Source organism: Oryza sativa, chromosome 2, assembly GCF_034140825.1.
Source record: "Oryza sativa Japonica Group chromosome 2, ASM3414082v1".
NCBI classification, from domain to species: Eukaryota; Viridiplantae; Streptophyta; class Magnoliopsida; order Poales; family Poaceae; genus Oryza; species Oryza sativa.
The window spans coordinates 9,397,905-9,422,272 of record NC_089036.1 but is presented as its reverse complement, the minus strand read 5'-3'; the positions used below and the strand labels follow the sequence as shown (position 1 = coordinate 9,422,272).

Sequence of the window (24,368 nt, the reverse complement as noted above, 5' to 3'; positions counted from 1 at the left end):
CGAACGCGCGCGCGCGGCGGCTGCGGACTGGGCCGGCTGGGCCGAGGAGAGAGAAGAGAGGTTTTGGGCCGACTTTCGGCCCAAAGCCAAAAGAGACTTTTTAAAACCTTTTTCAATTTAAATTATTCCTTAAATGCAATTCTATTTATTAAAAATACTTCCTTAGCTCAAATAAATCCCAGAAAAATCTAGGAATTATAGAATTAAGCAAAGTATTTAATGAAATTTTATCTGGCCCCATTTTATATTGGAATTTATTAATTAAAATTAGATTTTCTTTTCAAGACTTTTAAAATTATTTCTAAAAATTCCAATTAAACAACAATTTATATATTTTGAATTTTCAGGGTGTGACATTGGCGCTGAGGCCGTGAAATACAATATGAAAAGAGTAATAGATCTAAATGCATATGATTTCTTGTGTGTTGTAGTGGTGAGTGGTGTTTTGATGGTTTCTGGAGATCGCCAAACTACATGGCGCTAGGATGTTGGGCCTCAGCGTGACCCATGACGCTGAGGTAAAGGACTACTTTTGGTTATATTTTTTTTCTGGTTCATTTATAAAATAAGTTCTTCGAAAGAGTCAAAATGTCAAAATTTCAAGTTAAATATACTGGATTACAGCTCTTTCAAAAGTGTTTTTCTTTTCTTTTTTGCTTTTGAATTGTGGGGTTGTAATGTTTGTTGGGTCATGATGAGCACAAACCTGCACGTAAGTGTACAGAGGTCCACAACGTTAAATATCAGCAAGCGTGGCACAATTTTCTGCAATATTTATAGTACGATAGTAATATTATTTAATCCTCTTTTGAATTATTTAAATGATGCCTCCAACTACCTGCCTGCAAATCAGCTCAGATCCAACGAAATGGTGCTACTTTCCACCCTTTTTCTTTGGGGGCGACGAATCCATCCATCTACCCTATAGGCCCCTCCATTCCGTGAATATTTTTTTAAAACTTCTTTTGGACCGCACAAAAAAAATCGCATAATATGACAAATTTTACATGAATTTCATCAGAATAAATAAAACTCATAAAATCGAAATATCCTAGCTGGAATTTTATACCCAATTGAAATTGTCCATAGGATTATGCTCCTCAACTTGTCACTGTCAACTGAAATTCCAAATCATTCTGTTCCCATTTCAAAAATAAAAAGGTAAAAATCAAACGCATCCAAACAAACGTGATATTTATATTTGCATCAAAAAAAAAAAAGCTCTCTCTCTCTCTCTCTCGCTCTCTCCACATCGGTCGTGCGGTCGTGCCGCCATCACCATCGCCCCTCCCCCTCTTCCTCCTCTCTTCTTTTTCCCTCCCTTTCGCTTCGCTTCCTCTCCTCCTCTCCACCATTGGCGACCTCGCAAACCCTAGCGCGGCGAGCGGGGGGAAGATGAGATGGGACGCAGCGGAGGCGGAGGAGGTGCTGGAGCGGATCTGGGACCTGCACGACCGCCTCAGCGACGCCATCCTCGCCGTCTCCCGCGCGCACTTCCTCCTCCCGCCGCCTCCGCCTCCTCCGCCTCCGCCGCCGTCTCAGCCGTCGGCGCCGCCCGCGCGCGAGGGGAGGAACGGGTACGTGTTCGTGAAGGGGTTGAAGGGGGGTGGAGGAGGAGGAGGAGGCGGGGTGGGGGATGGTGTGGGCGTGGGCTCGGCGAAGGCCGCGGCGGCGGAGGCGATGGCGGAGGCGAGGAGCCTGCACGCCATACGGACGGCGCTCGAGGACCTCGAGGAGCACCTCGAGTTCCTTCATGTGAGATTGCGCTCGCCTCCTCCCCTTCCTCTGTTCTTCTAGGGTTTTTTTTTGCTCTGGATTGGTTACCTGGAGGACCATGTATGAGTTGTTGCAATGAATGGGGGAGTGGGGGAATGGATCCTCGTCAGGCTGGGGGAGAGTGCGTTGTTCACGTGATTGCGGCTATCATTTAGCTTCGTTTTCATTGCGCGGCCTGTAGACTGTAATTTGAGATGGGGCTAATGATTTCAATTTCTTCATGGGAGCTAGCTTCTGTTGCTATCCACCTGGCGCTTCGTTTGATGTTTCGATTGGATGTTGATTGCATCATGCTGTTCGCATGGTAGGATCATTGAGTTGCTGCTCATGAGTTATGCTGAATTATGTGGTTTGTTAATATCATGTCATGGGTGCTGGATTTTGGCCTTTTTCTTTGGGTGTTTGGTTGTGCATATGCTTTTGACTATAAATTTGCTAATTAAGGCGCAAATAGATTGGAAATGAAGGCATGTGGATGTTAAAAAAGTGATAGTCCACATGGCTTTATTCTCTTTTTTGTTGTTTTTTTAGTTGATGCTTGCTATTTGTCTAGGCAAGAAAAAACATCATTTGTTCTGTAGTCATTTGTCACTGGATAAAAGTTCATAGCATAAAACCATGATTAATATGATACTTGAAGATATTATTTGTTCTATAATCATTCATCACTGGTTAAAAGTTCAGCATAACATTGGCCAAGGTATGTAAGAGAGGCTAATTTTGCTGTAGTACCTTACCAGAATGAAACAGAGTGAAGTAGCTCTTGCTTTGTCATGTTCCATTTTAGTTAGTTCTGAGCATAATTTGGTTACTGTCCTTTTATGAGTGGTGGGTTGGAAACCTGTGCATACATATAGGCAATGCACAGTTCCCTGTGTGTTTAGCTAATTCAGTTCTATCTTTCCTACTTAATGGTATGGTTATGAAGCTTGTGTTTCTTAGTCGTTAATATTGTTCTTCCTCCACAGACCGTTCAATCACAACAGCGGGCAGAGCAGGATGCTGCAATTGCTAGATTGGAACAGAGCCGACTAGTCCTTGCCATGAGGCTAGCTGAACATCAGGGGAAGAAGTATAGAGTCATTGATGAGGCCTTGGCGTTTGTAGGCGAAGTTGGTGACAAGAGTCGATTCATCTCACCGGAAGATGTTCGTGCAACTCATAACCAGTCAGGGGAGGATGTAATGGACAGTGGGAGCAACGGTTCAAGTATTATGGGGAATGTGTTATCTTGTAGTCTATCTTTGGCCAAGAACTCATTTCGAGTGGACAAAATCGGTAGTGCTCTGGGTAACGCTGCAGCGTTTGCTGTAAGTATGTTTGCTTTCTTGCAGCTGCATCAAGTTGCCTTTGGAAGCAAATCTCCAGCAATGGATTACAGGAGGCACAGTTACCATTCTGGGAGCTCACTACAGAGTGGCAAAGGAAAGCAACTCGAAGTGTACCTAGCCAGAGGTTGAGGAATCATCAAGTCACTTGCTGTTGCCTGTACAGAAGTTTTGACCAAATACCAGTTTTCACCGGTTTTGTTAGGGCACTAATCATTCTTTATGACGAAATGGACTATGTTTCAGGCTACTAGGATACTAATTGTTAATTCGTTTGGACGTGTTGGACTACGTTCCAATTAATAGACGTCATACCTCTAAACCTGTAAATGGATTTTTCATTAGAGATGGATGGAATGCTTGTAAGTCTGTATTCTGTCAGCCGATTGGAATTGCTGTGTTAGGTTTGTTGTGTCCTCATGAGTTATGAGGATTGAGGAGTGTTGAAAGGACAACTGTTTGTTGTGCCCTCATGAGTTATGAGGATTGAGGGGTGTTGAAGCATTCAAGGATTCAAGGTTCTTTGCTTAACTGAGAAGTCCAGTTTTTTCTTTTCTTTTCTTGATTATTGACTATTTTCGACATCGGCTACCTTACAAGTACATGTGATGCTTCATGCTTGTGTTCTTTTAAGGCAGTGCACTTGAGGGTATAACTTTCCTGTGTCATGTGCTTGTGCTTGGTGATTCCTACATCCTCCTGGCATTTATCTGTCAAGTCTGGATCATATCTGGTGCCGAAGCTTCTTTGGTTAGGTCCATACTTCGCCTTGGCCACTCCTTTACCTCAGTTTACTGCTTTTGCTTTGTTGGTTTGCCGGCTCTTTGCACACTGCTGTCTCATGCTGCAAAGATTGTTAATGTTGAGTACCTGTGATTACATGGAAGCCTTTTCTTCAATACGTACTAAGCATTAGCTTTATTCAGCCATATGGGTACTAGAAATATATATTTAGTACATCTGTACATAAGCCTCACGGGAATTCTGCATAATCTGGTATGCTCTTACTGGACGACTTTATCAGTGGTATCAACGTTAAAAACCATATTTAACTTGAATAATATGGTTGCTTTGGCTAATCATAGTATCACTCATGCCCCTTTTCAGGGCATTTCACTCCCATGTTGGAGAAAAGAAAAAAGAAAAAGGCGAGATTCTATGCTTATGGTTCCGTGGTTTGTTCTTTCGAAATTTGGCATCCATAAAGGAAAAAAAAAAAGAGAAGACAAACGCTAACAGTGAGGGAATAAAGGATTAAAAAAGTGAATAAATGATTAAAGATGTTCACTTCTTACTAATCATGCTCGACAAGACAACCTCTTTTGGCTGGGAAACAAGAAGGAAAAAGAGGGCACAGAAACGATCTCAGCGTCGCCGATTAATATTTTATCCTCCGTTAAACACTGATATGGAGGAGATGTTGTTCTTTTTCCTGCAAAACATTTGTAGTAGATGTTGTAAATCAGGTCTTGGTTGCTATTCCAGTCAATTTCATCATACTTTATTCGTTCCTAGTTACATGCCAATATAATCTTTCGGAACATGTGAGAATTGTTGAGAGAAAAATACCCGAATGCCGGCTACATCTTGGGCCACTTCTGGCTGCCATTGATTGCATGCTCTAGACATCGCACTGCTTTGGGGGGAAAAGTACACCGAAGGTCCCTCAACTTGTCATCGGGACACAAAAACGTCCTCGAACCGCAAAACCAGATATACGAGGTCCCTTAACTATACAAAACCGTTCACCCGAGGTCCCTAGGTGGTTTTTACCCCGGTTTTGTCCTACGTGGCTGCTAAGTCAGCGTGGGACCCATGTGGGCCCCACCTGTCAGCGTAACCCACGTCATCACCCTCCTCCTCCCTCTTCTCTCCCTTCCTCATCGCTCTCTCCCTTCTGAGCAGCAGTGTGAGGCGCTCTCTCTCACTTCTCGGCGGCCGGCGACGGGCGACGCAATGGCGGTGGGGGGATGAGCTGCGGGGTGCGCGACGAGGGAGGGGCGGCGCGCGGGCGGCGGCGGAGCAGCGCGCAGGAGCGGGGAGAGAAGCGGCGCGCGGGCTCCACCACCGGCCGTCGCCCACGAGGTGGCGGCGGCGGGCGCGCGGACGGCGGGGGAGGGGCGACGCGTGGGTGGCAGAGGAGCAGCGAGCGGGCGGTGAGGAGAGGAGCGGCGCACGGGCTCCCCCGCCGCCCGCCGCCCACGAGGTCCACGAGGCGGCGGCGGGGGAAGGATCTGCGGGCGGCGGCGGCGCGGAGCTCAGCGTCGGGGGCGTGGAAGGCGATGTTGCCGACGTAACGACGCGGCAGCAGCGAGCATGGGGCAGTGGCACAGCTATGCTCAGAGCGGTCGCGAGATGGGGAGAGATGGAGATTTGCCTCGTGGGTGGCGGCCGGCGGGGGAGCCCGCGCGCTGCTCCTCCGCCGCCGCGTCGCCCGTCGCCAACGCCTTGCGGGTGCCATGGAGGTGGGCTGCTTGCGCGCGGCGTCCGGCAGGAGGAGCAGGAGCACGGCAGCGACCACCACCACGCGGCGGCGACGGCGGAGGTGGGGCCAGGAGGTGGCTAGCGCAGCGGCGATGGGTGCGGAGGTGGACAAGCCGACATTATTCCCGATGACAAGGCAGACAAGCTATCGCTGCCGAGGTTAGAATGGAGTTTCGCCTGGCGGCCACCGTGCCGTCGCCGGTGCTCACGGGCGCGTCCGACTCCATCGACAGCCTCGACTTCGACCCCACCGGCCACCACATCGCCATCGGCGGCATCGCCCGAAAGATCCGGATTTACAGGGTCGCCGAGCCATCTAGCCCCGTCGGCTGCATCTACATCCCGGCAAAGCTGAGTAGCGTGCGGTGGCGGCCGGGGCGGCGGCGAGGTAGTGGCGCACGTGGGTTGCAGCGACTAAGACGGCGTCGTGACGGAGTACGATGTGGAGCGCGGCGTGCCGGTGTGGGAGCGCGACGAGCACGAGGGGCGGCAGGTGTGGGCGACGGCGCGACATCGTCCCGTCCTCTTCGCGCTCCCCCCTAGCTACCGCCGCAGCCGCCATACCCTTCTCCCCCCGGGCTCCGGCCGCCGTCGCGCTGCCGCCGCCCTCCTCTCTCCCGCCTCGCCTGCCGACCTCTGCACCGCCGCTTTGCCTCGCCGAGAAGCCGCCCAGAAAGAGGGAAGGTGATGATGTGGCTTCCTGACATGTGGGGCCCACGTGGGTCCCACGCTGACTCAGCAGCCACGTAGGACAAAACCGGGGTCAAAACCACCTAAGGACGTCGGGTGAACGGTTTTGTATAGTTAAGGGACCTCGCGTATCTGGTTTTGCGGTTCGAGGACGTTTTTTATCCCGATGACAAGTCGAGGGACCTTCGGTGTACTTTTCCCCTGCTTTGTGCTGTTGATTTGGCCCAACTGGGGCCCACTCTTGGCTAGGTTTTTTCTGCTTTTTTAACATATCTGTATTAATAACTATAAATATTCGACATTTAGGACAAGATTAAATTAATATTTTAAAACTTTAAACACTAATAACTTGTCAAATGCTTTTGTTTTTTCAAAAAAGGTATGCATACTTTTGCTTTCAACTTATTCAATTTATTCTAATATAAAATTTATGGTAAAAAAAATTAATAGTTAGACTGAATCTTGTCTTCAAATATAAAATATTTATGACCGGATGAAGTAATTGATAACTTTTCTCTCATTTATTTATATGAATTTAGATGACCGTGTGTGTTGTGACTGATGTAAAAAACCTGTAGTACCAGATGACCTTTTTTTTTTTTTTGAAAGTAGGCTAAAGGATTGCCTAGCTCATTAATAAAGGAGAGAAGTTTATAGAAGTTATTTACAGAAATGTTCCAGGTAACCAAAGAAATGGCAACACACGCTTGAATTACAAATTGTCATATAGTCACCAATCCATGGATATGCTTGGGCAAGCACAATCTGTGATACAGTTCACATTTGAGAAAACATATGCTCTGAATATAGCACATCATCCTTTTGCTACCAGTCAACTAACATGGGCTGTTAATACTTTGGTAGCTAGCTGTTTACAGAAATGTTCAGTGTAAGTGTGTAACAAAAAAAAAAACAAGAAGAAACGATACACGCTTCAATTACACATTGTCATATATAGTCACCAAACCAATGCATATACTCATATTCAGTGATATTGTTCACATATGAGATATCAGATAACATATGGTCTGAACATAGCATCAATTTTTTTGCTAGTATTCACCAGTCAACCGATGCTTTGGTTTTCAATCCAATGGTATCGTGATTCTTCCCCTCTTCTAGCCAGCAGCCTCGAGGCCAGGTTCGCCGGGTTCAGTAATGGCAAGCTCGGGCCCGCCGGATCAACGACGGCGAGCTACCACGGCGGCGGAGACGGCTCTGTTCCCAACCTTGACGCCTCTTGCTCGCCCATCCGGTGTCGCAATGACATGATACTCCGTTGAGAATCATGATTTCCTCCGGACAATTACATGCATGACTGGATCATCTGCATAGACCTATACGCATACATGGCACCATGAGACAGATTACAAAGTGTCCTCAAACAAGATTGTCGAGTCACCAGGATTGTTATTATTATTATTTTTTTTTGTGCTTGATCTTCAGTAGGAACAAGAAGGGGGAACGGAGAACCAACTGACCGTGCAGATCAGCAGATGGTACATGGAGGATTCCTTCTCGGCTCTGTTAATAGTATATAAAGATATGAACTGTTTTTCCGTTGCAAGTTGGATGGGAACCACTTTTGTCTTGGAAGCAAGTACCTGGGGAAAGTATGCATCAGATTGCAACAACTGTTCTGTAGATTGAACTGAAGGAAAGCAGATTTAGCTAATGCAAAGATCTCCAAAATATGCAGGATGTAAAACGTTTTCTAGAGGAGATTTCTACCTGGCGATCGATTGCGAGGGGCGATCAGACTCGGATCCCCTCCCTCCACCTAGTTTCCTTTTTTGGCATCGTATTACTTTCCTATTTTAGTAAATTTATACACCTAAAGTTTACACATATAAAGTTTAGAGACCCAAAGTTTATAAATCAAAAGTTTATATATCCGACTCAAATTTGAATTTGAATTCAAATATTTTTTATATATAGTATTTCTATACATATAAAGTTTATACACCTAAAGTTTATAGACCCAAAGTTTATAAGTCAAAAGTTTATATACTCGATTCAAATTTGAATTTGAAATATATCCGATTTAAATTTGAATTTAAATTCAAATATTTTTTTATATATAATATTTCTATACATCTAAAGTTTATACACCTAAAATTTATAGACTCAAAGCTTATAAGTCAAAAGTTTATATACCCGATTCAAATTTGAATTTGAATTCAAATATTAGTTTATAGACCCAAAGTTTATAAGTCAAAAGTTTACATACCCGTTTTAATTTTAAATTTGAATTCATAAGGTGTAGTAGGAAGAGAAGAAGAGGAGGAGGAAGGGGGGAGAGGAGGGAGTGATGGAGCATATAGGGAAGGGGCGGGCGGGTGATCGTTCCTAGCCTTACCCTTTTCTAGATGGTAAACTCTGCAGGATTGTACTGAGCCGACGCCAGTATATTTGGATAAGCAGATAATGCTCGGCAGTCAGTACAAGATGGAGGGGTTGATACCCCAGAATAAATTCTTTTTCCCTAACATAAATTGGGTGATAGTATAAGTGATCAAGAGCCCATGAAAAAATAACCACGTCAGTATCCTGTCCAATATGTTTTACCTTAACTGGTATTTTTTCTTTCGCGAACGCTCCTTACTGGTTCTGAATATACTAACCTTTTTCAATGTGAGGTTAGTTCTTTTTCCATTCCGTTACCTTGGCATTCCTGTATACCATAGAAGACTTCGTAATTCAGAGTGGAAGGAAGTGATTAAACGGCTTGATAAACGGTTGGCAAGTTGGAAAGGCAAATTTTTATCACTTATAGGGCGACTAACACTAATCAATTCAGTGCTTACTAGCCTACCAATGTATATGATGTCCTTTTTGGAAATACCTAAAGGAGTGATCAACAAGATTGATTATTTCCGATCAAGGTTCTTTTGGCAAGGGGATGGACACAAAAGGAAATATAGACTAGCAAGGTAGGACATCATATGTCATCCTAAAGACCAAGGGGGTTGGGAATTCAAAATCTTGAAATTAAGAACACAACTTTCTTTAGCAACTGGTTGTATAAACTACTCACTACAAATGCTAAGGAACAAATATTTGGGGTCACAGCCTTTGTCTCAAGCTCAGTGGAAAGCAGGAGACTCACACTTTTTGTCACGCCCCGGACTAGCCCCGAACGGAACTAGCTCGTGACGCTCCAAATTAACCTGTTGACCGATACCAGTCCCAGGAAACAGTGCTGGTATCACAGGAAGACAGAATATCACAGCAACAGAGGTCTCTTTATTATAGAGTAGGATTACAGTCATGTTGGGCTGCGGACAGATCCCGAGCTCACAACTGCATTACAAAAGGAAAGCGGAAGCCAGGGATTGGACCAATCATCACAGGCGCGACTTGGGAACTAGGCCGAAACCCTTAAAACTCATCGAAGCCGACTTGCTCCTGGAAGAACTCCTCGTCAGCAGGATCCACTTCATCTTCTTCAGCAACTGGGGGGGGATTATTTATATAGAGCAAGGGTGAGTACAGGAGTACTCAGCAAGCCAGGGGAAATAAGTATTTAATACAGGCTTCAAGGAAAGGCTGTTGTTTTCGTAATTGATTTTGTTTGAACTCTTTTCTAAAAAGACTAAGTGAGTGCTTCTCAAACGACACGGATGAGACAGTGCGTCTCGTCCGGTCGGAGTATGTGCAATGTATCAATCTTTAGATCTTGAACCAGGGTTGGCATCCGGCCAACAGCTTTTCAAACGGCCACCCGGGCCAACAACTTTTCAAACGGCCACCCGGGCCAACAACTTTTCAAACGGCCACCCGGGCCTAGCTGACCCCATCAGCTGCAGATTTTTCAAACATCGAACTCCTTTTCACAACAGCAATTTCACAAGCAGTAGTCAAACAAAACTACGCTAGGAATCACCTCACATCCGCCCATGACCGTGGGCACGGCTGTTCGAACAGTTTGTTAACCTCTGCAGAGGGGGGTACACTTTACCCACACGACATTACTAACCCGGATCATCCAGCCCGTGGGGATCAGCCACGTCGGGAGACCTCCAAGCTTTCATGACAAGGCATTTCGAAAGCCGATACAGGTTTACCATATGCCGACGAGAGGGGTCCCAGACCAACAACAGGTTAGGTCCCAGACCATACTGTGCCAGGAAGCCCAGGGGTCCTCCCCGACACCACCCCGGCGAATCCACATGTCTCTTGGCATCAAGGCTCCCCTGATAAGCTAGTTACTCAGCCAGGGGTGTCCCATTCCACCCATGTGGTCATACTTGTCTTATGTTTGGATGAAATTCCAAGGATTCGGTCCTTAAGTGCGAGAGCGGGAAACCGTACTCCCGGTACGTTCCCCGGTCCGCGGTTTTGAAAATTCATTTAGTTCGCAAGCACCGACCCAGGTGTCGGGTTTTCCAAGTCTTTTGTAAAACTCCAGTTTTACCCAAGTTGTTACTCAGATTTTAAGTTTGAAGGCGACCGTCGATACTCGCACGGAGTGCACGAATATCGAGGTGCAGCTGGGTGGTTACAAGGGGACATAGCATGGCAATTAACAATGGAAGGATCAAATGCAACAAGTTAGGTAAGTCCGCCAATCTGTCTTGCAGATGGGATAAAAGATTTAGTGCGATCCTATCAATGCATAATATTTTGCAGGCAATATAATTAAATTTCAAATATAGGCTCAAGATGTTCAAAGGTGGCTTGCCTTGCTCGAGATCCGGAGCTTGATCCTCGAAATCCTCGCACTGCGGGTCTTCGGGCTCCGAAACTACACGCAAAACGGGACAACTCAACAAACAGTGAAGATAAGGCCCTATTATTGACCTCTAAGCGTGCCATTAGGTAGATCTCGGGATTTGAGGAATTTAGGAAGTTGAACGGAGTCAAACGGATGCTCGGTTGAAAAGATATGGAATTTCTAAGATTATTGGATTTTTGGTCTAAAGGAAAAAGGATTTAATCCTTTTTGAAAAAGAAAAGAAAAGAAAGAACAGAGGGATGGAAATTAGACTCTTGCTCGGGCGGCTAAGGCGCGGCCCAAGGGAATTGGAGCGGCTCGGCCGAGCTTAACGGGCCGGCCGGCCCAAGACGGCCCAAGCGCGCGCGCGCGGGAGGAAGGAGAGAGAGTCCGGTGGACCGGGCTCACCACGCGCGGTCCCGGGTGGGACCCGCTTGTCAGCGGCTCGGCTCACCGTGCGGAGGGAGTACGTGGCGCACGCGCGCGGGCGGGGAAGGGACGCGGTGCATGCGCGCGGTTCGCGGTGGACGCGGATGCGGCGGGCCCACGCGCAGCCTCACGGCTCACCGCGGACCATGCGCACGGGGGAAAAAACGGAGGGAGCGGCTGGCCGGGTCGGCTGATCCGGTCGCGGCCGAGGTGGCGCCGACGTGGCACCTACGTGGCAGCCACGCGGGCCGGCGGGAGGTAGACGACGACCCGGCCGCGAATGGACGGCGGGCGGCGGCGGCGAGCGGCGGAGTGAACCACGGCGATACGGGTAACAGCGAGCACACCGGGCGGTTGCACGTGACAAGGGGAGGCGAGCCAACGGCTCGGATTCGCCGGAGGTTGCTCGACGTCGGCGGATTGCGGCGGCGGCAACCGGCGGCGGGAGAAGAGGGAAACGGCGACGAGGCCACGAGGGGTCGATTCCCGGCGGTGAGAGCATCCACGCGGCCACGGGAACTCGACGCTAGCGTCGGATTGGGTGGAGCTACGCCGAGCGAGGCTGGCGACGTGCGGGTGCTACGGAGCTCGAGCGGCGACGGCGGCGAGCACACGGCGAGCGACGGCAACGGTCGGGGCGGCGCCGGCTAACTACGGGGAGGCTACTCAAGCTACTACCGAAAGCTAGGGGGGAGATGGAGCGAGGAGGAAGAACGGAGAGAGGCACTACCGTGCGGAGGAGGGGCGCTGTGACGAGAGGCCGACGGCGCGGGAGTGATCTCTCCGGCCTCGGGCCGGGGAAGGGGAAGAGAAAGAAGAGGGTGCGGCCGAAGTCCCCTTCCGCGTCCTCGAACGCACCGGCTCTCCTGGCGCTCGGCGAGGGACGGCGGAGGCGAGACAGAGCACGGGGGCGGCGGTAATGGCGTGGAGACGAAAGGGAGAGGAAGGGAAAGGGGGAGGCTGGGGTTTAAATGGGCGGCAATGTCGGTTTGAGAACCGACTTGCGCGGTCAAGGGCGCGAGCTGGCGATCGGCGGTCGCGGCCAAAGCGGCGACAGGGAGGATGACGCCGGCGAGGAGGAAAAAGGGGAAAAGGAGGGGGGAAAAGGGGGCTTGCCCCTTTGCCGATTTGGGAAAAAGGAGGAGGGGAGCGGGGCGACGCGGCAGAGGGAAAGGAGAGCTCGGCCTCCGCCTCTTGGCGGCTTGCGCGCGGAGTGGCGAGGGCCGGGCAGTGACGACGGCGATGACGGCGGGCGGATTGGAGCGGAGCGACGACACGGGCGACAGACACGGCAGACGCTGACGACGGCGGCGACCAGGCGGTCGGCCACCACGGCACGCGCGCGCGGGAGGCAACGGGCGGCGCGGCTGGGCAGCGGGACCGGGCGACGCGGACGGCGCAGACGACGCGGCTCGGGCGGGAAACCACGCGGGCGCGCGCGCGAGCAACGGCGCGCGGGGCCGGCTTTGCGAGTGGGGAGCTCGCGCGAGAGGAGGGGTGGGGGGCGCTCGGCGCGGGCGACTCCCGCGCACGCGCGCGCGGCGCGCGGGCGGAGCGGAGGGGAGCGGAGAGAGAGGCGCTCGGCGCGGCTCTCGCACGCGCGAGCAGCCAGCGGGGGGGGGGGGGGGGGAGAGGAGCGCGCCGGGGGGGGGGGGAGAGAGAGAGAGAGAGCCCGGGAGAGAGGGCCGGGGGAGAGAGAGATGGGCCGAGCGAGATTCGGCCCATCGACCTCGGGGGAGGCAAAATAGACTTTTTGCGGTGGAATTTGATTGGAAGGATTGGATTCGGAATTGAACTCGACGATAGATCGGGGATTGAGGTCTTGAGATGGCACGGACACTAGACAACAAGCAAGGAAACAAATTTCGCAATTAGGGTTTTTAAGAGTTAATTTTCCCGCTAGGCGCCACGACGGAACGGGCGCTACACTTTTGGGCTAGTCTAATGAAGGCCAAGCCTGATTTTATTAGGTTTGGCTCTTTCAACATCAAAGATGGCTCTCAAGTACGGTTTTGGGAAGATAAATGGTTGGGGGAATGCCTGTTAAAGAGAACAATATCCCTATCTCTATAACGTTGTTAGGCATAAACATGCAACTATTTCAGAAATTTTCCAGACCAGTCCTCTAAGCTTTTCTTGGTGCAGGGACCTTACTGGCTCTAAGTTAGTAGCGTGGAATCACCTTCTCTCACGCATCGCTAATATTATATTATCTCACGACCCAGATGAGTTTAAATGGAATCTAACCACTGATGGTAGATTCTCGGTTAAATCTCTTTATCTTGCGTTGGTGCAGACCGATGTTCCCAATATAAACAAAAGAATCTGGAAGATCAAAGTCCTCCCTAGAGATTAAGATCTTCTTATGGTACTTATGTCACATCCTGATTTTCGTTTCAGGATTTATAAATTATTTAATAAATTAATAATAGAATTTATATTAAGTGTTCTTTAATTTTACAAGTGAAGTTAAATGTGGGAAATAAAATTTCTTAAATCTAAAGCATGGATGGATTTAATTTTTATTAAATTCTCCATGATTAAGTCAACTCTTTGAAATTTTCTCGGATTTTTACAGAGCTCAATTCCTAAATGATACAAAGAACAGTTCAGTAATTATTTGATCAATAATGATCTAATTATAATTGTTAAGTGCTTTTCTTGTTTAAAATCCTTAAATTATAAATTGTTGTTTAAAAGGAATTATTAGAAATGATTTTAAAAGCCTAAAAGAGAAGATCTAATTTTAATTTGTTAAATCTCAATATAAAATTGGGCTAGATAAAATTTTGTTAAATACTTTGCTTAATTCTATAATTCCTAGATTTTTCTGGGATTTATTTGAGCTAAGGAAGTGTTTTTAATAAATGGAATTGCATTTCATGAATAATTTAAATTGAAAAAGGTTTTTTTTTTGGCTTTGGGCCGAAAGCCGGCCCAAAACCCTCCCTCTCTCTTTCTCTCTCCCTCCTCGGCCCAGTCCGGCCCAGTCCGCCGAGCCGCCGCTCTTCTCTCTCAGCCGCTGACAGGTGGGGCCCGTCTGTCAGGCCTGTCTTCCTCCTCGCGCCGCCGCCGCCGCCCGAAACCCTAGCGCAAGCGCCGCCGTCTCCTTCCAAATCCGGCCGTTCCTTTCCGTTTCCGGTGAAATTGATTGAGGGGAAACGATCTCCGGGATCTCCTCCACCTTTTCCCCTTTGGAAACATCGGCTAAATCGGTTTGGAATGTGTTTGATTCGAGTTCGAATCGGATCGGTCTCTTTCCTTCAAACCCCGATCTTTCCTTCTCGTCGCCGGCAGCCGTGGGCCTTCGCCGTCGCCTCTTAGCCCCTTTATAAGGATCCCCGGTGTCTCCTCTACCCGCCGCCACCCTCGCCTTCGCCTCTCGTCGTCCGTAGCGCCCTAGCTCCGTGTGCCCTAGCGCCGCCGTCGCCGCCGTCGCTTCAGCCGTGCGCCGCCGCCGTTCCAGACGTCGCCGTCGCTCGGGAAGATCGCCATCGTGGTCGCCGTCGCGTCGCCGTCCTCGTCCACCGCTTCACCGCCGCCGAAGACCGTCGGAGCACCGTCGCCGCCGTCGACCCGATCTTCTCCGCCGCCTTTTCCTCGACGCCGCCGCCGTCCGTTGGTCTTCCGCCGACGTTTTGGTCATCGGTGAGTTCGCCGCGCCGTGATCTACGTCTTGGTGCCCTCCGTTTGTGCCGTAGAGCCGCCGTTCGCCGGCGAGCATACGCGCCCGAGCCGCCGCCGGTGCTGACGTCATCGCTGACGTTGTCGCTGACGTCATCGGGACCGTCCGCCGTGAGCCGGTCGTGGACCGATCGATCTCGACCGTCCGTTTTGGATAGGGTTGATCTCGGCCGTTCGTTCCCATGAACCGTTGTCGTGCACCCGGTCCACCGCGAAACCCTAGCCGCTGACGCAATAATCCTCATTTTCCTTTTCAAAAATAATTCATTATTGCGTCATAATTCAATTAAAATCCATATAAGTGTTTTAATCCGATTTAATCTTTAAAAATTCATAACTAATTCATTTGAACTCAGTTTAATGTGGTTCAAGTTGCAAAAATTATATAAAATAAAGATCTACATATTAAAATTGTCCATAAATAGAATTAAATTTATTTAATTCTTTTTAAATGGGCTTTAATTAGATTTAATCTTGTAAATTTCATAATAAATTCTTATGAAGTCAGAATGAGGCCGTTCAAGTCTCATAATTCATCTAAAATTATGATCTACATGTTTGTTTACTTTATATGTACTGTTTATTTGGTTTTTATTAGTCTTTTTCTTCGTTTTGCGTGTTAGCTTGTCGTTTCCGTCGTTGCGAAGGTTCGTGAGTGCGCCGGAAGTGTTCAAGAAGATTAATTGAAGACCGATTATTGCAAGGCAAGTCACACAGATCCTAAACACAATCCTTTGAGCATGTTGATCCTATATTTAAATTCTCTATTTATTTCAACTGTGCATTTATTTTCGAATGTCACTGGGTGGTGTGAACCTATTCCTTTGTTATGGCCTGTTTGCATTGATTACTTTATTCCTTGATACCTTGGGTTATTATAACTTGACAAGTTGAGCTTTATATATTGGTTCAGCTAGATATTAGATATGATTGCTTAGCCATGCTTAGAAACATTAGCACACTATTGGGATAACTTATGACTCATTATTTAATGATGGCTTAATGATAGTTCACGATGGTCAATCGTGATTGGTTAATTAATTACTTGCCAACTAAAACTTGATAATGGTGGGTTGTGAGCACATGGTTTTGAGAGTCGTGCTCATGACAATTAAGGACCGGTTCGCGAGCTACTATTGTGAAACATTAATCGTGCCAACCACAAGCCAGCGTGGGCAACGGCTTTACCTTTTCGTATAGCATGGTTCATTGCGGGGCACCAGACTGAGAAGTGGCGGAGATAAGCCCACGGGGGTCGCTGGGGAGTCCATGCCTTGTTTATAAGGGGGTGATTATGATCTAGGAATGGTGCACTGCGGTGGATTGTGTTATGCAAGGGGTAATGTCACAGCCCCTTTCCGAGGTACCGTGGTGGTACTGAGGCACATGGTGACATGATGTGGGGCTGTGTCTTGTGGGTACAGTGGTACACCTCTGGCCAGAGTAAAACTATTCGAATAGCCGTGCCCACGGTTATGGGCGGGTTGAGCAATGTTTTTCGTGATTAGTCCCACACTTCTCACAATAATTATGGATGTTATATCTGGTAATAATTTGCTTAGCTCCTGGATTGGAGATTAGATCTGTACAGCCGGGTATGGTTGTTTCAGAATGGTTGGGCCTGAGCAGCATGGGCGTGTTGTTCAGTGTTGATTAAAATTTCTGATTAATTACTCCACTGTTTTACTTCTCTTAAATGTTTTGCTAAATGCTGCTTTTGCAAATGAGCCTATATTATGCCAACCTTTGGTATCTTTGCGCACTTGCATATTTGCTGTGTGGCTTGCTGAGTATGTCATATGCTCACCTTGCAATAATCAATCAACCTCAGTTGAAGAAAAAGGATCCAGAAGGAGAAGACGTTTGGCTTATACCCCAGTTGAGCTGCCTGTGGGAGTGGAGCCGGAGCTTCGCTAGATTTTTTTTTTTTCCGCTGCAGTTTTCTTCATGGTGAGGACTAAGTGCCTCTTTAGTAAGTATTTATCGTTTTAGATATTTTGATGAATCTGTATATTAAATTGTTAGTTTGTGTACCTCGGCTGATTCCTGGACGAGGATTTTATGCACAAATAAGTTCGGAAATTACTAGTGAATTTTCGGGCGTGACAACTTACGCCATGGAGTAATCTTAACAAAAGATAATCTGATTAAAAGGAATTGGAGAGGAAACAAGTCTAGTTCTTTCTGCCACAAAGATGAAACTATTAATCATTTGTTCTTTGATTGTTATTTTGCCCGCGCGGTTTGGTCTTTAATTCAGTTTGCTTCGAATATTAGTTTTATCTAATAGTACAACTCATATGTTTGGGCATTGGATAAGAAGACAATCACGCAATTTGAGATCTTTGGTCTTATTAGGTGCAACTACCACTATTTGGTCTATTTGGCTTTTCAGAAATAATGTGGTTTTTGAAAGGAAAAAACATATCTTCTCCTTTGCAGGTTATCTTTTTGATTACACATTGGCTCCGCTCATAGGCTATCCTTCAGAAGGTCAATTTGCAGGGTACTATCATTGCGGTTTGTCAACAATTAGAGTTAGTGGCCATATAGTAGTTTTCTACCCCAGCACATGGGTGACGTTCTAGGCTACGGTTAGCGGGCTCCTAAAGTTCTTTTTGTTTCTGCTATTTTGGATGATGAGTTTATCTTTTGTTTCTTTCTTGTTGGCTGTGTGTACTCTTTGGTGCAGAAGCCGAATGTGCTCTCAGAATAATTGTATCACTTGATGAAATTTACTGAGATTAATAAAGCTTCCATTATGTAAAAAACTGGTTCTGAATAGGCTAAAAAAAACACCATTCCACAATGCTTTGCTGAAAGGGAACAAGTTAATAAGGTCAAAGAATTCTCCTACTAATGACCATGAAACTGTGTTACCAGAACCATAAACAATTACAGTTGCTCTCATCTAAATCTAATACTGCTTAATCAAAACTGTAACATAACATATGATGAAATAGAGACAAACGAGGTTAGCTCCACAATCATTTGGGTGTTGCTCCTTAATCAAAACTGTAATTCTCTTGAAAAAAACAAGCTATGTGTGGCAAATGGTTTGGTCATCACTCCCAATAAAGCAACGTACAGAACATCCACGATCTAATTACTGCAAAGTTACTGCAAAGTTTCCATAATGCCAAGGTTAGGCTTGTTGCGCACAGTAAGAAAAGATGGCGATTGTCCAACATGTTCTAGCAATTTCTTGTTTTTTCCCATCGGATTTGATTTTTTATCATTGTTCAAATGACTTTAGAATGTGTATCTGCACTTCATTGTTCAAAAGAGAGTAGTGGTGGCTCGCTAGATGATCAACAGTAACAACGAACAGGTAAAAAAGAGTTTAAATATGAACAACTGCAGATGAAAGAGTAAAAAACAAAGGAGTTGGGACATCACGTCTTACCTTGGGTGATCAGATGTAGAATACTTGTAAATCTTGGTTTGATTCTTCTAATCTCTTGAGTTGATCCTTCAGGTCGACGCTGCAACGCATTGCTAGTAGTTTTTTCAGTGAAGCTGGGATGCCCTCCTCGGGCAACGATCTGATTTCAGGACATCCGACGATGCCTAATGTGCAGATAGAAGAAAGGAGATGCAACCCTTCGGGAAGGGACTGCAGACGGTGGCACTCATAGAATTCTAGATTTCGGAGGGAGGTGAGGAGCTGAAGTGCCTGCTCCTGCTCTTTTGTGAAATTTTTCATCCACAAATCATAAGTGAACCTCAACCTGTAGAGGGTGGAAGCGAGGAGGCTGCAAATGGGGGCAACAAACACCGCTGAGATGCTGTCCACCTCAAGCTTCTTAAGCTGTTGGAATGAACCAACAGGTATTGCCTTCGTCGTTGACACCGCTGCGAACAAATGTGCTGCTACGGAGCAGCGATGATTATTATCGTCTATATCTGGCTTATTATAAATCACCAATTCACTGAGGCTGCCTGTCATGACAGGATCGAACCCAACCACTGTTAAGTTATCACAGTCTACTAGTCAGCAGTCGCAAGGTCAGGTCAACAACATTGTTGTCACAGGAGCCAATGCAGTGCCAGTTGCGTCTTCAAGAGTTGTGTTTTCAAGTGTTACAGCTCAGCCACCAGTTTCAAAGCAGCAGTAGTTTTCTTTAAAGCTTTAGAATGATTATCGGAGTTATGGAATAAGATAGACTGCAGTTTACCTATTCCCTTTTTCTTTCTAGCCGTTCCGAATCTCGGGACGAGATTCTTTGTAAGGGGGTAGTTTGTCACATCCTGATTTTCGTTTCAGGATTTATAAATTATTTAATAAATTAATAATAGAATTTATATTAAGTGTTCTTTAATTTTACAAGTGAAGTTAAATGTGGGAAATAAAATTTCTTAAATCTAAAGCATGGATGGATTTAATTTTTATTAAATTCTCCATGATTAAGTCAACTCTCTGAAATTTTCTCGGATTTTTTCAGAGCTCAATTCCTAAATGATACAAAGAACAGTTCAGTAATTATTTGATCAATAATTGTCGCGTCCCAAATCGACTCTAAAATACATCCTCTAAATTATGATTAGAATAATTAAAATCCATGTGAAAGCCTTCAAAAATTAAAATGTGCAAAGATAAAAGTCAAATAAGGCTTGGAGGATTTTTGTATATTTCCTAAAAGCCTAAAATGCGTAAATAAATTTTAGTGGAATTTTCAGAGCACAAATAATAATTAAGAAGAAATAAACAAAGTTAAAAAGGTTTTATAAAAAGAAAAACCCTAAAAAGTTCCCTTTCCCTCCCCTCCCCCTCTTGGGCCGGCTCGGCCCAGCTCCCTCCCCTCCCTCTCCTCTCCCCGCGGCCCACTCGGACTCCTCCCCGCGCGCGCGCCGCTGACGGGCGGGCCCGCCCGCCACCCTCGCTGACGGGTGGGGCCCACCCGTCATCCCCTTCCTCCCGACACTCCCGCCGCTCGCCCGTGCCCTAGCGCCGCCGCCGCCGCGAATCCCGCCGCCTCCCGCCATCCCCGCGCGCATTAAAGTGGGGGGAAATATTCCCCGCGATTCCCTCTCCCTTTCCCCCCGTTTTTCCCTCTCTCTCTCCCTCGGATTCGCTTGGATTCACTCCCGCAAACCTCGCCGGCGCCATCAATGGCGGCCGGATCTTCCGCGCCGGTTTCCTTCTCCTCCGGCCGCCCTCCCTCACTCCCAACCCTATATAAACCATCCCCGTGCTCCCCTCCACCGTTTCCGCCACTCGCCGCCCTTCCTCCCCGTCGGAATCGAGCCCGCGCCATCGCACTCTCTCTCCGCCGTCGCCGCCGAGCTCCGGTCCGCCGCCGTCGTCGCCCCGGACCATCTCCCGCCCCGGCGCCGCCTCCTTCGGCTTCGCCGCATCCTCGCCGACCTCGTCCACCCCTCCGCTTCGCTCGCCGACCGCCGGAACGCCGTCGACCCCGTCGACCCGAGCCGCGCCGCCACCTTCCTTCGCTCCGGCTGCCGTTTTCGTCATCGCCGTCGACTCGGGGTGAGCCGTGGACCGCCGTTTCGTTTCCCCCTTTCCCTCCCCTCTCTCGGCCGCTGCACCTCGGCCATATAAGGACCGGTCTTCGGGCCTCTGTTGCAAAGCACTACCGTACTTCCACATGTCTAGTGGGTAAGGCTTAGTTTGTGGCTCAGTCTGGTTATAAACAAAAGTACACGGATGGAGATGGACGAAGTCGGGGGTTCGATGGACATCTCCAGGGCAAATGAAGGCTACACGAGCTGTGGCCCGGTAGTCGAGATGTCATGGCACAGGGCCGGTGTCCTGTCACACCCTGAAAATTCAAAATATATAAATTGTTGTTTAATTGGAATTTCTAGAATTTATTTTAAAAGTCTTGAAAAGAAAATCTAAGTTTAATTAATAAATTCCAATATAAAATTGGGCCAGATAAAATTTCATTAAATACTTTGCTTAATTCTATAATTCCTAGATTTTTTCTGGGATTTATTTGAGCTAAGAAAGTATTTTTAATAATGGAATTGCATTTAAGGAATAATTTAAATTGAAAAAGGTTTTAAAAAGTCTTCTTTTGGCTTTGGGCCGAAAGTCGGCCCAAAACCTCTCTTCTCTCTCCTCGGCCCAGCCGGCCCAGTCCGCCGCGCGCGCGCGCCCTCGCTGTCGCTGACAGGTGGGTCCCGCCTGTCGGAGTCGTCGTCTTCCTCGGGCCGGAACCCTAGCGCGCCGCCGCCGAGCGCCGCCGCCGTTCCCTTTCCAAATCCGGCCGTTCCTTTCCTTCTCCGGCCGAATCAATAGAGGGGAAATGATCTCCGGGATCTCCTCTACCTTTTCTCCTTTGGAATCTTTGGCTCAATCGCTTTGGAAAGCTTTGGAATCGAGTTCGATTCGGATCGGTTTTCCCTCTCTCCAAGCCGAAGGTTTCCTTCGCCGTTGCCGTCGCCGTGGGCCTTCGCCGCCGCCTCCGAGCCCGTTTAAAAGGACCCCCGGTGTCTCCTCTACCCGTCGCAGCCCTCGCCTTCGCCTCTCGTCGTCGGAAGAGCTCTAGCGCCGTGTGCCCTAGCTTTGCCGTCGCCGCCGCCGCTCCAGCCGTGCGCCGCCGTCGTTCCAGCCGTCGCCGCCACTCGGGAAGACCGCCGTCGTGCTCGTCAAGTCGCCGCCGTCCTCGTCCGCCCCTTCGCTGCCGTCGGAGACCGCCGGAGCATCGTCGCCGTCGTCAAGCCGAAGAGCGCCGCCGTTTCAACCTCGTCGCTGTCGCCGTCCGTTGGTCCTCCGCCGTCGCTTTGGTCGTCGGTGAGTTCGCCGTGCCGTCCGCTACCCGTTGGTGCCTTCCGTCCGCGTCGCCGTGCCGTCGTTCGCCGGCGAGCATGCAAGCCCGAGCCGCCGAGCCGCCGCCGCCGGTGGTGACGTCATCGCTGACGTCATCGGGGCCGTTCGCTGTGAGCCGGTCGTAGACCGATCGATCTCGGCCGTCCGATTTGGATCGGATCAATCTTGGCCGTCCGTTCGTGTGAACCGCCGCCCGTGCGCCGGTCCACCCAAACCCTAGCCCGCTGACGCAATAAATCCCCTTTTCCTTTTCAAAAATAATTCATTATTGCGTCATAATTCAATTTAAACCGATTTAAGTGTTTTAATCCGATTTAATCTTTAAAAATTCATAACTAATTCATCTTAGCTCCGATTTAGTTGGTTCAAGTCTCTAAATTTTTCTAAAATTGAGATCTACACATTAAAAATATCCACATGTACTGTTCATGCTTGTTCATGTGCTGTTTTGGTGATTTTGCTCTTTTCTGCTTAGATTCCGTCGTTTCCGGAGAGTCCGTTTTCGCGGAAGAAGAGTTTGAAGAGTTCCAAGGCCAGCAAGGCAAGTCACACAGATCCCAAACAACCCTTTGAGCATGTTGATCCTATTTAAAGCTATTGTTTCTATTCAACTATTGCATCTATTTTCGAATGTCATTGGGTGGAATTGACCTATTCTTTGTTATGGCCCTTTTGTACATTGATTACCTTATTCCTTGATACCTTGGGGTATATTAATTTGACTAGTTGAGCTTTAATTATATTGGTTCAACTAGATATTAGATACAATTGCTTAGCCCTGCTTAGAAACATTAGTACACTTATGGGATAACTAATGACTCACTATTATTTCATGATGGCTTATTGATAGTTCACGATGGTCAATCGTGATTAGTTAATTAATTAATGTGCCAACTAAAACCTGGTAATGGTGGGTTGTGAGCACATGGTTTTGATGGTCGTGCTCATGGCAATTAAGGACCGGTTCACGAGTTTCGGTTGTGAAACATTTATCGTGCCAACCACAAGCCAGCATGGGCAACGGCTTTATCTTTTGTATAGCATGGTTCATTGCGGGGCACCAGACTGAGAAGTGGCGGAGATAAGCCCACGGGGGTCGCTGGGGAGTCCATGCCTTGTTTTATAAGGGGGTGATTATGATCCAGGAAGGTGCGCTGCAGTGGATTGTGTTATGCGAGGGGTATTGTTACAACTCCTTTCCGAGATACCGTGGTGGTATTGAGGCACATGGTGACATGATGTGGGGTTGTGTCTTGTGGGTACAGTGGTACACCTCTGATCAGAGTAAAACTATTCGAATAGCCGTGCCCGCGGTTATGGGCGGGTCTAACAATGTCTTTCGTGATTAGTCTCACACCTCTCATCATAGTAAAAGATGCTATAACTGGTAATAATTTGATTAGCTCCTGGTTTGGAATGGTACATTCCTGGTTTGGAGATAGAACTGTGCAGCCGGGGTGGTTGTTCAGAATGGTTGGGCCTATACAACAGGGTATGTTGTATAGCGTTGGATTAATATTGCTTAATTATTACTCAACTGTTTTGTTAAATTCTCAAATGTTTGCTAAATGCTGCTGTTGCAAATGGAACCCTATTATGCCATCCTTTGTTATCCTGTGCACTTGCATATTTGCTGCGTGGCTTGCTGAGTATGTCATATACTCACCTTGCAATCATTCATCAGAGGAAGAGTTCTACAATGAGGCTGATGGTGTGGAGGATTAGGTGTAGCCTTGGTCAAGCTGCCTGTGGAGTGGAGCCGTCTGCGCCGTTTATTTAATTTCCGCTGCTTAGAACTTTATTGATTGAGAGGAACTATCTACCTCTGTAATGACATTTTATTCGCTTATTAATTAGAGTAATATTTGTACTCTATTATCAATTTGTTATTGTGTGCCTCGGCTGATTCCTGGACGAGGGTTCACACACATGTAAGCGTTTGGAATTTTGGATAGAAATTCCGGGCGTGACATGTCCTGCTGCTAGGGGGCTCAGTCCTGCCTGCCTGTCCCGGGGGTTCCGGCCGTAGGTGGGATTGGGTCGGTACTCTTGTCTATGGCTAGGATGGGTTGGGAACTATGTCACGTCTTCCGCCTGTATACCGTGGTGGTATGTGGCACGTGGTTACACGTGAGGAAGATGTGTCTTGTGGGTAAAGATGTACACCTCTGATCAGAGTATAATCTATTCGAATAGCCGCGCCCTCGGTTATGGGCAAGCCGAGCAATGTACCCAAGTTAGTGTTTTAATTCTTCAAACCTGCTTAACAACTAAAATGTGGAATGGTTGGCCTGGGTTGGCTTGGGACGGGCTGGGACCCAGGGTCGGGTTGCCAGTTCGGTCTGAATCATCGTAGGCCTTGGGTTAAGGCAGGTTCGTGTGGGTTCACGGCCTTGATTAATAATATTAAATAGTTCTAGGATCGTGTTTTAAATTTAGCTTTGAGCAACTATGGGTCTTTTAAATG

At 47.7% G+C, this 24,368-nt stretch overlaps 1 protein-coding gene across 1 annotated transcript; it reads left to right on the top strand.

The window, feature by feature from the left end:
• The first annotated feature begins 1,326 nt into the window (after nt 1-1,326).
• LOC4328948 (plastid division protein PDV1) lies at nt 1,327-3,635 on the top strand. Its single transcript, XM_015767993.3, has 2 exons — nt 1,327-1,755; nt 2,745-3,635. Exons 1-2 carry the CDS (start codon nt 1,396-1,398, stop codon nt 3,234-3,236), a joined length of 852 nt encoding a protein of 283 aa, XP_015623479.1. The 5' UTR covers nt 1,327-1,395; the 3' UTR covers nt 3,237-3,635.
• The last annotated feature ends 20,733 nt before the right edge of the window (nt 3,636-24,368 follow it).

Coding starts and splice junctions, on each gene's coding strand:
- LOC4328948 (XM_015767993.3), top strand. CDS start 1,396: ATGAGATGGGACGCAGCGGAGGCGGAGGAGGTGCTGGAGCGGATCTGG. Junction 1,756..2,744: donor AGCACCTCGAGTTCCTTCAT/GTGAGATTGCGC, acceptor CTTCCTCCACAG/ACCGTTCAATCACAACAGCG.